At 39.3% G+C, this 13,170-nt stretch overlaps 1 protein-coding gene and 2 long non-coding RNA genes across 4 annotated transcripts; 1 reads left to right on the top strand and 2 right to left on the bottom strand.

The window, feature by feature from the left end:
- Nucleotides 1-6,666: 6,666 nt before the first annotated feature.
- Nucleotides 6,667-7,851, bottom strand: LOC113707310 (uncharacterized). Its single transcript, XR_003452193.2, has 3 exons — nucleotides 7,777-7,851; nucleotides 6,900-6,971; nucleotides 6,667-6,818 (listed from the first exon to the last, which is right to left on the bottom strand). It is a non-coding gene; the product is annotated as an uncharacterized lncRNA (long non-coding RNA).
- On the top strand, nucleotides 6,740-7,947 carry LOC140013703 (uncharacterized). Its single transcript, XR_011820546.1, has 3 exons — nucleotides 6,740-6,864; nucleotides 7,129-7,207; nucleotides 7,711-7,947. It is a non-coding gene; the product is annotated as an uncharacterized lncRNA (long non-coding RNA).
- A 459-nt stretch (nucleotides 7,948-8,406) lies between these two features.
- Nucleotides 8,407-12,954, bottom strand: LOC113707327 (protein PEROXIN-4). Of its 2 annotated transcripts, XM_072063413.1 has the most exons (7): nucleotides 12,761-12,954; nucleotides 12,243-12,285; nucleotides 11,579-11,698; nucleotides 11,303-11,431; nucleotides 10,441-10,570; nucleotides 10,283-10,342; nucleotides 8,407-8,857 (listed from the first exon to the last, which is right to left on the bottom strand). In XM_072063413.1, exons 2-6 carry the CDS (start codon nucleotides 12,246-12,248, stop codon nucleotides 10,329-10,331), a joined length of 399 nt encoding a protein of 132 aa, XP_071919514.1. In that variant the 5' UTR covers nucleotides 12,249-12,285; nucleotides 12,761-12,954; the 3' UTR covers nucleotides 8,407-8,857; nucleotides 10,283-10,328. The 2 variants fall into 2 exon arrangements, with proteins under 2 accessions (XP_071919514.1, XP_027085407.1); XM_027229606.2 differs by lacking the exon at nucleotides 10,283-10,342 and having other exon boundaries at nucleotides 12,761-12,951.
- Nucleotides 12,955-13,170: the final 216 nt, after the last annotated feature.

Raw genomic sequence — 13,170 nt, 5'->3', positions numbered from 1 at the left:
ACACATCTTGTCATCCTTGCTTTTTCTTTCTGCCACTCAATGGAGTAATGCACGGAAGGGGTAGCACTGGAACTTAGACCAAAATGCGACACTGTTGAAAAGAAACTCAAGACCCGAAGTGCGACATTCATTTCGGGATGGAGGGATTAATAAATTGTCATCGATCATAGGGGAAGGAGGTGGTGGGGGAGAGTAGGGAAAGGGGGAGAGGGGAATGGAGGATGAGAGAAAGAAAGAGAGGGGGAGGGAGGAGAGAAAGAAAAGAAAAAGAGTAGAAAGAAGGGATTTTTTTGTATGTTTTTGGATATTGTAAAGTGTGTATTTTTCAAAATTTTGAAAGTTTTTGAGATTATTGTAGTTAAAGTTATTAAAAATCTTGTAGAAGATAAACTTGACAAAAAACTTATTTGCTAAATAGATAACTAGTTAATAACAATTTAACTAATCATGTGAACATAATTGTGAAATACCTCTTAAGTTGTGTGGGTAATTAAGTCATTTCCATATAATTGATGCAACAATTAGATTCCATTGACCTAATAGAGTAGGTTTCTAGTATTTTAGAAACCCCATGGTGAGATTGTCAAAAACCTCAAGAGAGGTTTCTGAAATTATCCCAATTCTTTAAAATAATGAGTACAAAGAGGACGGAGTTATTTTCGTAATTTTCTAGAGTGGGAATTCTATTGAAACTCGAGAAGTTCAGTGCAAGGTAGGGCACCAACCATACCAACTCGCACAAACCAAGCCAACCCATAGACTCATATCTTGAATTTGTCAGGCCCTTCCAAAGCAGGATGAAGGAAAGAATTGTGATCGGAAGATTTGGGGAAAGTTTGAATGAGGGAAGAACAGAAAAAGGAGGGAAGAGTGAGAGAAAGGGGAAAGAGAGAAATAGAAATTTAGGGGTGATTATTGTGAATGTATTTCTTGTTATCCAATCTATCCAATTGCTTAGATTTATACAGCTCAATTGGTCCGAACCTTTCTGGCACGGAATTTTCGTGCACGGAGCTTGATTTCAACCGAATTCAGTTATAACGAAATCTAACAACATTTGGTCCCACCTAAACTAATTACGCTAGCGCCCCTGAGACTTTATATCTGATTACAATTGGGTCCCTGGTTCTGATATTTAACTAATTACGCTAGCGCCCCTAAGACTTCCTATCTGATTGCAATTGGGCCCCTGGTCCTGACATTACTCCTCCCTTAAGGGCAGCCTTGACCTCAAGGCTGGAACTCAGGAAATTGCCTGGTGATGAAAGATTGATCCTCCCACGATGCCTCTTCTTCCCCTAGCTGATGCCACTTTATGAGGTACTGGATCACAGGAACACCATTGCGCATGATCACCCACCTTTGCAAGACCTTTGCAAGCTGTAGCAGGCACTGATCACATCCATCAAACTCTGGAAGTGTAGGAGTAGTGGACTGATGGGGTCCCAACTTAGGCTTTAGAAGTGATACATGAAAAACTGGATGCACCTTAGAGCCTGGTGGAAGCTTGAGTTTATAAGCGACAGCTCCAATCTTTTCCACTATTTGAAAGGGTCCAAAGAATTTCGCAACTAGCTTTAGATTTTTCCTGAGTGCCACCGTCTGTTGTCTATAAGGTTACAACTTCAGAAAAACCCAGTCTCCTACCACAAACTGCCTTTCTGTCCTGTGTTTGTCAGCAAATACTTTCATCCTATTTTGAGCCTAATGCAAGTGCTCTTTGATCCTGTGAAGCATTTGGGCTCTTGTCTGCAACATGTCATGAGCTACTGGTATTAATGTATCATGGTAGGGTCCCAAGGGTAGTGGCAAAGGCTTGTAACCATAGAGAGCCTCGAATGGAGAAACTCCCAAGCTCATGTGGTATGCAGTATTGTACCACAGTTCAGCTAAACTGAGCCAGTGGCTCCACTGAGTTGGACTCTCACTGGTCATGCATCTCAAGTCGGTCTCTAGACATTGATTCAGTCTCTCACTCTGACCATCAGTCTCAGGACGGTAGGAAGAACTATAGTGTAGTTCGGTTCCAGCCATCCTGAACAATTCTTGCCAGAAACCATTAGTGAATACCCTGTCTCTGTCTGTTATGATGGACTCTGGTAAACCATGGAGCTTATAGATATTATCTAGGAAGACTTGTGCTACTTGGGCAGCTATGAAAGGATGGGAAAGTGGTATAAAATGACCAAACTTTGTCAGTCGGTCTACTACTACCAGAATAGTGTCAAATCCCCTAGAAGGAGGTAATTTCTCAATAAAGTCCATAGTAATATGTGACCAGGCCTGAGTAGGAATTGGTAGAGGTTGAAGTAGCCCTGGATATGGCACTCGTTCATTTTTGTTCCTTTGGCAAACTTCACATTCCTGTACGATCTGTATGATATCCTTCTTTATTCCTGGCCAATGGAATATGCTGTACACCTTCTGTAGGCAAGCTCTTTGACCAGAATGCCCCCCAATGGGGGACTCATGTAGAGCCTTGATTATTTTCTACCTAACTCCCCTGTTATTTCCCACATACAGCTTCCTCTTGTATCTGAGTATCCCTTGATTGAGTTGAAAATCAGAGTCTTGTGGTGTAGGATCTAGCAGTAGTTGACTCATCAACTCCCTGCACTGTGTATCTTCAAAGTAGCTATCTTGTAGCTCTTGCATCCATAAAGGTTGAACACTGGTAATGGCCATCAACTGTTGTCGTGCAGGCTGCTGATCCAACATGGTCCTCCTAGATAGAACATCAGCAACAGTGTTCTCTGATCCTTTCTTATACTGGATTTTATAATCCAATCCTAACAGTTTTGTCAACCACTTGTACTGAGTAGTAGTCGTGAGCCTTTGTTCCAGTAGAAATTTCAGGGATTTGTGATCTGTTCTAATAATAAAATGGTTCCCAATGAGATAGTGCTTCCACTTTGTTACTACAAAAACTAGTGCCATCAACTCCTTCTCATAAACAAACAGCCCCATGTTCATGAGAGAGAAGGCCTTGCTGATGAAGGCTATTGGGTGACCCTCCTGTAAGAGGACAGCTCCCATGCCGTGCCCACTTGCATCAGCCTCTACTACAAAAGGGATACTAAAATTGGGCAGTCTTTACACTGGGGCACTACTTATGGCCTGCTTGAGGTGGTTGAAGGCTTTGTCAGAATCAGCATTCCAGTTGTAAGCATCCTTTTTCAGTAGATTGGTCAATGGCTTGTTGATGGTTCCATAGCCTTTTATGAAACGTATGTAGTAACTTGTGAGGCCTAGGAATCCCCTAAGTTCTTTAACATTCCTGGGAATAGGCCATGTCTGGATGCACTCCACCTTGCTCATGTCCATACTCACCCCTCTGCTAGACACCACATGTCCCAGATACTCCATCTTTTGCTGAGCAAATGAGCATTTGGAGAGCTTAGCATATAGCTGGTTGTGTTGAAGCACCTCCAATACTTGCCTGAGATGCTCCTTGTGGAGATCCAGAGTAGCACTGTAGACCAGAATATCATCGAAGAAAACCAGAACAAACTTCCTCAGGAATGGTCCAAAAATCTGATTCATTAATGCCTGAAAGGTTGCTGGTACATTTGTGAGCCCAAAATGCATCACCAGGAACTCATAGTGTCCCCGATGAGTTTGGAAGGCAGTTTTATGAGTATCTGCTACCTTAACTCTGATCTGGTGGTATCCTGACCTCAGGTCAATCTTGGAAAAGAACTTGGCTCCATAAAGTTCATCCAGGAGTTCATCAATGTTGGGGATAGGATATCTGTCCTTAACTGTTTGGTCATTGAGGTGCCTGTAGTCCACACAAAAACGCCATGTATTGTCTTTTTTCTTGACCAGCAGCACAAGTGAAGCATATGGACTATTGCTTGGCTTGATAATTCCAGATTTTAACATGTCTGCTACCTGCCTTTCAATCTCTGCCTTCTGTGAGTGAGGGTATCTGTATGGTTTCATTTTAAAAGTTTGTACTCCTGGCTTAAAAGGGATTTGATGATCCAAAGATCTGTTGGGGCGCAACTGAGTAGGCTCCTGAAATACTTCTGAGAATTGCTCCAAAACAGCAGTAATTGATCCAGGAATTCCCTGGTTGGTTGTGTCATTCTCTCCAGTTTCTGCTGCAATAACACAACACCTCCTCTTCTCCTGCAAGAGGCCTCTGAGATCTTTCCTTGTAATAAGCTCCATGGTTGCATCATTAACTGCCCCATGCAATGTAACCACCTCCCCTTGATAAAACATAAAAATTTTTAGTTGGCGAAAGTCAAAGGTGATGGGGCTATAGTTGTGCATCCAATCTACCCCTAGGATTAGGTCCCAATCACCTAATTCCATTATCCTGAGGTCAAAGCAAAATTTGTTGTTCTGAACATTCCACAGGACCTCTGGACAATGAGCTCCACTGGTTACCAAGCTTCCATCCCCCATGGTGACAGTAAAGGGCTTGACATACTCAAGGGGAATGCCTTGTGCAGATACCAACTTGTAGTGGATGTAGCTATCACTGCTACCTGTATCCACTAATATCCTAACAGGCTCTCCTGTCAGCTGCCCTTGCAGTAGGATAGTATTTCGCCTAAGGGAGTCTAATAGAGCATTTAGTGAAATTTCAACTGGTTCACCTGGATTTCCAGTCAGTTCATCTTGTTCCCCTTGAGCATCTTGAAACTCAGTGTCCTACTCTTCTTCATACATCATAAGGTTCAAGTGTTTCATCCTGCACTGATGCCCTACCCCAAACTTCTCCCCACACTTAAAACACAGTCCATTGCTCTTTCTGAACTGTAGTTCTTGAAGAGATAACCTCTTAAACTCTGGGCTTCTATCTGGATTCTTGGGAGCTACTTTGGGGATGCTGTTCTGAGGTAACTTGTATGCACTGACTCCCCCATTGGCAGAGGTTGGATGCCTGTACATCCCAAACTTGGGTTCAGCCATTACTCGGTTGCCATCCTTGACTGTCCTCCCCTGTAGCTTGAGAGCCTGTTCCTGCAAATAAGCCACCTTCATGGCTCCAGAAAGAGTATTGGGCTTAAGCATTTTCACCATAGGCTTAAGTTCTTCCTTGAGATCACTGGTGAAACTGGAAATGAAGTACTCCTCACTAAGGCTTGAATTCTGAATTAGCATCAATGTCTTTAACTCCTCAAACTTTTCCTGATAAACCTCTACGGTACCTATCTGTTGTAGTTTATTGAATTCCTCTACAATATCTCTACAGCATGATCCTTTGAATCTCTGACAAAGCAGCTCCCCAAATTCCCCCCATGTTAGTCTAGGTTTTTCCAATTTGATCCCCTGGAACCAATTATCAGCTCTTCCTTCCAAAAACATTTCTACTATAAGCAATTTATGTTCATCAGACACTTTATTTAGCAGGAAGTATTTGTTGCATTTTCTGACCCATTCCCTAGGGTTTTCACCACTAAATAGATGTAACTCAAGTTTTGGAGGATTATAGCCAAGAATCTTACCCAGGAACTCGCAACTTTTTGTTTCCCCATCTGCTCCCAAGCTCAACCTCTGATGACTGGGAGGTGTGGGTAGTAATGGAGCACGATCCCTTCCAGCTCTACCTTCTTCTTCTGAGATCTTCTCCTTGACCAGTAGTGACTTCATCATCGAACTGAGAGCCTCAAACTTCTACTTCATTCCCAGAGTGATCGTATCCAGTCTCGTCCCTGCCTTCCATTTCCTCCTTTACTTGTAGCTGCATGTTCTTCATATCCTTCACAATTTCCTGTAACTTGAGTTCCTGCTTTTGGAGATGATCTTCTAAGGTCTTGAAGCGCATGCTTTCTGCCATTTGTTGATCTCTGAGCTGCCGAAGGATCGTCAGCTCTGATACCAATTTGTCAGGCCCTTCCAAAGCAAGATGAAGGAAAGAATTGTGATTGGAAGATTTGGGGAAAGTTTGAATGAGGGAAGAGCAGAAAAATGAGGGAAGAGTGAGAGAAAGGGGAAAGAGAGAAATAGAAATTTAGGGGTGATTATTGTGAATGTATTTCTTGTTATCCAATCTATCCAATTGCTTGGATTTATACAGCTCAATTGGTCCGAACCTTTCTCGCACGGAATTTCCGTGCACGGAGCTTGATTCCAACCGAATTCAGTTATAACGAAATCTAACAACATTTGGTCCCACCTAAACTAATTACGCTAGCGCCCTTGAGACTTTATATCTGATTACAATTGGGTCCCTGGTTCTGATATTTAACTAATTACGCTAGCGCCCCTGAGACTTCCTATCTGATTGCAATTGGGCCCCTGGTCCTGACAAAATTATTCAAGGCTCAAAAGCAGCAACCACATCCTGAGAGCATGTTCCACCAAACTGAAACTGTAAACTACGACATGCCAATACTACTTGGGGAAGGAATCACCAGTGCCGCCTATTACAGACCCGAAATAAGGCGCGTTTTCTTCTCTATCTGGAAATAAATTACAATATAGAAAAACTAGAAATTGTACACTTGGGAAAAACAAAAAACAAAAAAAGCAGCCTCAGTGAAGGGACGCGACCAAGGGAAAAAGTGTCTCTTTCAGTCATCCATTCCCTCGCTTAACCCTACCAACCCTCACTCACTCCAATCTTTCCCCAAAACTCAGCCCCATCCCATCCAAGCTAAAAAATAATAGCCACAAATGATGGAACTCAGTTCCTCTAAGAAAAGAAAATCAGTCCATTTTTCATCTCATTCTTTTCCTCAAGTTTCTGGGAGGTGGAAGCCAAGCTAATTAAAATGTTCTGCCGCACAAAAATGGCTGTAGCTCCAGTCCAGAACTCACTCCAACTTTACCCTGTCGACATCGGTCATCACGCCTTCAAGCTGTAAGAGAACAGGCATCAGCATGCAAACTACAGGAAAGTAACAGGTACGTTTTATGAGCATCAGTTGAGATGCAAGTACCTTGACAATTTGACGCAGAAAATAATCCCCATACCGCTTAGCTGGTTTAGATTCTATAACATGAATCATGTCCTAAAACCAAAAAAAACGCATCAGATAGATGAGCAGAAAGCTATAGTTAACACGCATTTGACTTCTAAATGCTTCAGAGTTTAAACAAAATGGGCTCTAAATAAATTTTGATGGTCTTCAATTAGAATTGTGCCATTCACTAGATGTCTCTCTGCAGGTTCCAAAACTTCAATTCATGATCCACCACAAATATCCAAGACAGTGAAATGTAGACTGCAGTAATATCGGTCTTCCTGGTGAGCATACTTGCACGCCACATGAGGCTGCGACCACCTTGAACTCATTTTCACTCAATTTGGCTATGCTCAATGCATACTCAACAATAAACAACCTCAATCTAAACCAAGTTCAGGACCATGGGGCTAGGATGGAATCAGTGAGCAAATTTGAGTTGAACCGTCAAGCTTAACAGCTATACAACCATAACAAGCTCAGGCTTATAACATCAACTAGACTTTATACGATCATAACAAGCTCAGGCTTATAACATCAACTAGACTTTCTGTATAGATGCAGGAACAGAACATGTTGTGCCTGCATGGCTTGACCTCCAAAATGGCAAGTTGAACCCTAATAAATGCCAAAGCTCAGGATGCCTATAGGCTTCAGATTGTGTCAGTGCCCACAATTCACTGACCAAATTTTGCTACTAAACAAGCTTACCCACTATACTATCTAATTCGTTCAAAATGGTTTGCTCCGAGATTTAACCATTCTTTCTTAATTTTAAATGCAACAGGAATGGATGTGTCAAGGTATGTGCATAGGACAAAAGCGCAACACTACATCCAGAGTTACAACTTACATCATCTACATAAAAGTCAACATCAGCATTGGAGCTGATCTTTCCATCAGAATCAACAGCGTGTGTTTTGTGCTTATGCTACTCTTGAATTTAGCTGAATTAATTTATATAAAAGTTGGTGTTTGTAGCGTCTTGCTTGGAATTAATCTCATTCTATTGATTGTTTGGCAAGTCTTTTTGACTTGGGTTTGCCCTTGTGTTTTGAGTTCTCGGATAATTTCATTCTTCAAGCGACAAAATACAATGGGAATACTGTGATTTTACTAATGGAAAAGAAGAGGTAAAGACACTTGTTTATGGCATTTACATTTTGCATTCTTTTTAACATCTGAACCTGCTCCAACTTCCGAAAAGCAATCCCAGAATGGCTGAATCCCTTCTAAGATTTTTGTAGATTTTTTTTTAAAAAAAAATTTTGGGCGAGTGCAAATAAAATACTACCACAAGTTTGAGAACCAGCGAGATTTCTTATTTGTAGAATTTCAATTGTTAGTATAATCTTTGAATGCTCTAATATATGGGAACTTGAAAGACTATAGTACAAGAAGGAAGTTACATAATCTAGATCATAAAGGAACTTGAGAACTACATTGGTCTCAAAATCCAGAATCTGTACATAGAACAGTTGAATAAGATAGAGCCATTCAAGTTTTACTTTTTCATATGATGGTTGTGTACAAAGACAATTCAATGGAGTCAAATCAAAGAAAGAACATCTTTTTCCCTTAGTTTCTCAATTTTTTGACTCTTTGTTGCTCTCCTCCTAGGTAGAGGGGTGCTCAAGATTAGCATCTCATCTACTCAAAGAACAAGCAAAAAAAATGCTTGCGAAGGGCAGAGCTAGTAGGGACACAAACTGTTACCGGAAAATCATTGATCATCTTCCTTGGAATTTATTACAACACCACCTGTAATTAATTTGAGTAAAAGTAAGAAGTCCAATTACACATAGCATGGAAACATGAACTGCATGAGCCAAGGAAATTGTGACTTCATCCCTTCTTGGGCATGGCTGCAAGCCTAGTGTACATTCTCGCCATTGACTGATATCCCCTGATATCTCCAGAACGAAGGAGATTGCCTAAACCAAAGCAGACACAACGCATCAGTGTTGCTTTAAAGCACACCAAAATTCGACTGCTCTAGCAAGGAATAGAAGATAACATACTCAAAAGCTAAGAAAATCATCCATGTGAGACAAGAATTGTAGCCTGATATATTGTGTCTGAAACAAGAAAATTGTATGCAGTTTCTCCATTTCAAAATGGAAGTCCTTGTTTAAGTCAAAATTTAAAATTACTGAGTGCAAAAATGTAACAGCAGTACTGCGCAAGTACTTTTCTCAATGATTATTAAGAGACAGTAGTAAACATTGAGGACTAACAAAGTAGATAAGCGAATTGAAACAGAGTAAGATTACATTATTGTTTTTCACATGAAAAATTAAGCAAATTAAGATTTTACAGTTACAATTTTCCACTTGAAAAAAAAAATCAACGTTAATTCTGTTATTGACCAAATTCAGGAAATCTTATTCACAAGTATCATTTAACTAACAATCAGAAGGGACAATTTCAGGCAAAACTTGCCTTGATTGGACCTGACCCGCATTAAATTGAAATAGATGTATTGATTCTTTATCATTATAATGCATACTGGAAAAAGTCAATAAGACATTCATATTTCACCATTCTTTCACCATCTTACTTCATGGAATGTAAAAATACAATTTTCAAACTATATGATCCAAAACACTAGTGGAGTACAGATAGAGAGACTTATGATGTAGTTACGAGGATTATCCTCTGAGTAAATCTATCCGTGTTGATATTTACTAGAACTCTTCTACAGTTTTGCTCTAAAAAAAAAAAAGGATCCAAAACATTCCAGATTCTCGCAACACCATTAACCACTTTAGTTTCCACCTAAAACCACAAATGACTCACAGAAGCATATAAGCCAAGAATACTCGCTTTGGTCTCCTTGAATATGAGGATCATACTTGGAAGACCAATCAATATGTCGACAAAAGATGGCCTAAGGTAAATTTAAGATGCAGCACTCTGATTCCAAACATTTACTCACTAGAGGTGTACGGGCATTCGCTAAGAGTTACTCGTATAAATACAAAAATAGTAACAGATCCAAGTTTTGTATTTACATTTACAGACTGTTGTTTTGGGACCAAAAATAAAAAATAAAACCAGCCATACAGCTGAGTGATTAAATTCGATTTTTTCCAAAGATACATGATATCTTGGAGAGAGAAAAAAAGGTCCCAGGGCAAACTTGGTAACATCAGACCCTCAAACGCATTAATGCCATTTCCAGCCATCTTGATGTCTCCCATACGCAATTGTAATGCAGAACCAATAGTCAAAACTTATGTGGCAAGGGGTACAATGTATACACACACACAAAGCAGCTATACATGCAAAAGTTTTAAACCGTTGAGACAGTAACTTTACAAATGAAATTAAGATGTCAAGTGCATGGTAATTTCCACCTGAGTCACACTGTTTTGAAACAGAATGAATTCTCTAGATCTTTGCCTAGTAAGGCGGATCTGGCGACATGAGTCAAAATTTTTATTAGCTAAACAAGATTCACAAGGACAGGTAACTTAAAACCAGGTAAAAAAAAATACAAAAATGCTGTCAATACCTGAATCGCAGTTTAGAGGGCTATCCGGTTCAGGATGAGCCATAAGAGCAATTATAGCCCTACAAACAGATTGTAGTGTCCAGGCAGGACTCCATGCATTCTTCAAGATATCAAGGCAAATCTCCCCTGTCTGAATAAGAGCAAAGATATCATCAAGCGTCAACTAATTCACCATATCAGTATCATCTAACTAAGTACTTTCTTAATCATTATGTACTTTTTTCAACTAAATTGTTTTAATGAAAGTCAAAGAAGTCCTTTACTTTTAATTCTTCAAAGAAAAAACCAAAAGACTACCTATTATGCTGATCTAGTACATAGCTACTGGAACAATGAACAAAACCACACACCACCTAGTCTCAATCTGTAATAGCCATATGTGCGGGCACAGATGAGGCTACAGGTGGACAGCGTCCTAATTCTATAGTTTGACATTTAAACTTTTTTAACTCCCCATATCTGTTTTTTCCAATTACCGGATTAAACTAACTAGAATTCTTGTTCTGTCTTTTGCTAATTTATCACACAGAACCACCAAACTTTGTCCTGAGTCCTGACTTTTTAATCATAATACTTTTCATGAAAAGGAACAATAAAGAAATTCACTACTCCAAGCCACTTGAGCACGTGCACTATAAGCTATTCAAGCTCAACCAACAAGATAACAGTTAAATTAAGTCGAGCTTAATTTTTCCTTTCCAAACATATTGATGGCACATCCACAGAAAGGTAATTACTGAGAGAAAGACAAAAAAAATAATAATAAATGCTGCAGTTGGTATTAGCAGGAATAACTTCCCATAAACCAGCTAATTCTAACTGCAAAGCAACATTATGAGAAGATAGGTGAAAAGATTCAAACCTTAAAATGTACATTAGGATGGAATATTTTGGTCAAGAACCTCACTTGCGGTGGCTGCAAAGGATACTGCTCCGGCACTGAAAATGCTAACTGGAAAACTCCTCCCTCAAAAGGAGTCTCAGATGGACCCTAAAATTAATAGCACACCAGACAAAAAGGAGGGAAAAAAGGATGATTTCACCAGCAGAACACAACTCTTTACCGTAAAATCCAAGTAAGAAAAAAACAAGAAAGGTGAATAAAAAAATGAAATAGTTTCATCCAAGACTCGCATACTTTAATAAGAGCATTCCACTTAAATATATTTGAATCATCACAAACTAGTTGGATATCTGGATCAGCTGATTTCTCTCTCTGCACTTCTTTGTACTCCTTGAATAGCCTTGCTCTTGATGCCTATTTGCAAGAGACAATTCAACACAATGTGAAACCAATTAAAATGGAAAAGTACAATAACTAAAGCAAACAGAACATAAAAAGGTTTACCAGCATGACCCCAAAACCACACAGTAGAATTTTAATCAATTAATTGGGTCTATTGGCATTGTGCTAACTAAATAACAAGTCTCAAACCAAACAAAGAGGCACAGAAGGGTTTTGGGGGGAAGTAAACAGGAGAAGAATACTTATGGGTTTTATCACTTTATCTGACTAAAACTTAACTGCAACAAAACGAGGGGATACTGTGTCAACAAAACAACACCTTCTGACAGAGTGCTACTGCTAGTAACAAAAATTTTCATTGTAACTAAATTGTTTCATTAAGAGCAGTTGCTCAATTTTACATGTAGCAGAAAAATAACTTGTTTAGTGATATGCTATACAACTTCTCAGTTTAAACCTCATTTTAATACACATTCTGCGTTGATTCAGAAAAATACATAAAGAAATCTATTTCCAGAAAAACAGTAGTGTTGGTAAGAGCGTTGCTGTCACAAACCTGCATCTTATCTGAAAGTCAGTAGCCAGATATGATCCAATATCTGTGGGCATGGAACAAAAAAAAAATTAGCAAGAAACCAAATTTTCCACATAAGAGCTGATGAATCCTAGTAAACAAGAAGAAGAAAACACCTTTTAAAAACTTTTCTTTATTAGATACAGCTTTGAATGAATCCCAAGTTCAATTTTTTAAGTTGATTGTTTAGCTGTAAGTAGAATAAATAGGGAAGAACAAATTTACAAAACCTCCAAAGATCCCAAACTGTAAACTGGGAAAGGAGGCTAATAATATTCTATTCCAACCAAACAAGATTAAATTTCTCCATTCTTAATTAGCTCAACCGAAACAAGAAACCAAACTATTTGTTCCCGGATAAAATTAAAGGAAAACCCAGAAAAATTACGGTGTACTGACTGATCCAAACATCAAATACATATATTTGACCAAATTTAGATATTAGAGAATTACCAGTAAAGCTTGAGGATAAAGCAGTCAAGACACAGAATTAGCCTTACCCCAAATAGATTACCAACTGCACTCCGTTGCTCTCGTATACAAGGGTTCCAGCTCCTCCGGTGGAGGAGGTCAGCGGCGGAAGAGAGGCTGAGATTGGTGGCGTTGAGGTGGTGCGGCTGGTTTGCGAGGTCGAATGAAATCTGCTGTGGGATGAGTAAATAAAATAAGATTAGTCTATTTCTTCAGATTAAAAAGAACGACATCGTTTAGTGGAGTCGATTTTCTGATTTCATATATAGGAGTATTTATTACTCTTAATTGAAGAAAACGAAGCCAATTTTGCCTCAACAATTGAGGTTATACGACGACGTTTATTCTCCTAAAAATCGACTCCTTTGACTGGTGATTTTAGGAAATCGACTTCAGGTATAATAAATTCCTTTGGCTGTATCAAATTACTTTATACTTT

The sequence above is a fragment of the Coffea arabica genome, chromosome 8c (genome assembly GCF_036785885.1).
Source record: "Coffea arabica cultivar ET-39 chromosome 8c, Coffea Arabica ET-39 HiFi, whole genome shotgun sequence".
Classification (NCBI taxonomy): Eukaryota; Viridiplantae; Streptophyta; class Magnoliopsida; order Gentianales; family Rubiaceae; genus Coffea; species Coffea arabica.
This window is presented reverse-complemented; position numbering and strand designations above follow the sequence as displayed.

What these genes read in the sequence shown, in the direction of transcription:
- LOC113707327 (XM_027229606.2), bottom strand. An exon ending in ATCCTAATGTACATTTTAAG is followed by an intron (nt 10,571 to 11,302) that starts GTTTGAATCTTT and finishes GCTCTTATTCAG; the next exon opens with ACAGGGGAGATTTGCCTTGA. An exon ending in CCCTCTAAACTGCGATTCAG is followed by an intron (nt 8,858 to 10,440) that starts GTATTGACAGCA and finishes GCTTTGGTTTAG; the next exon opens with GCAATCTCCTTCGTTCTGGA.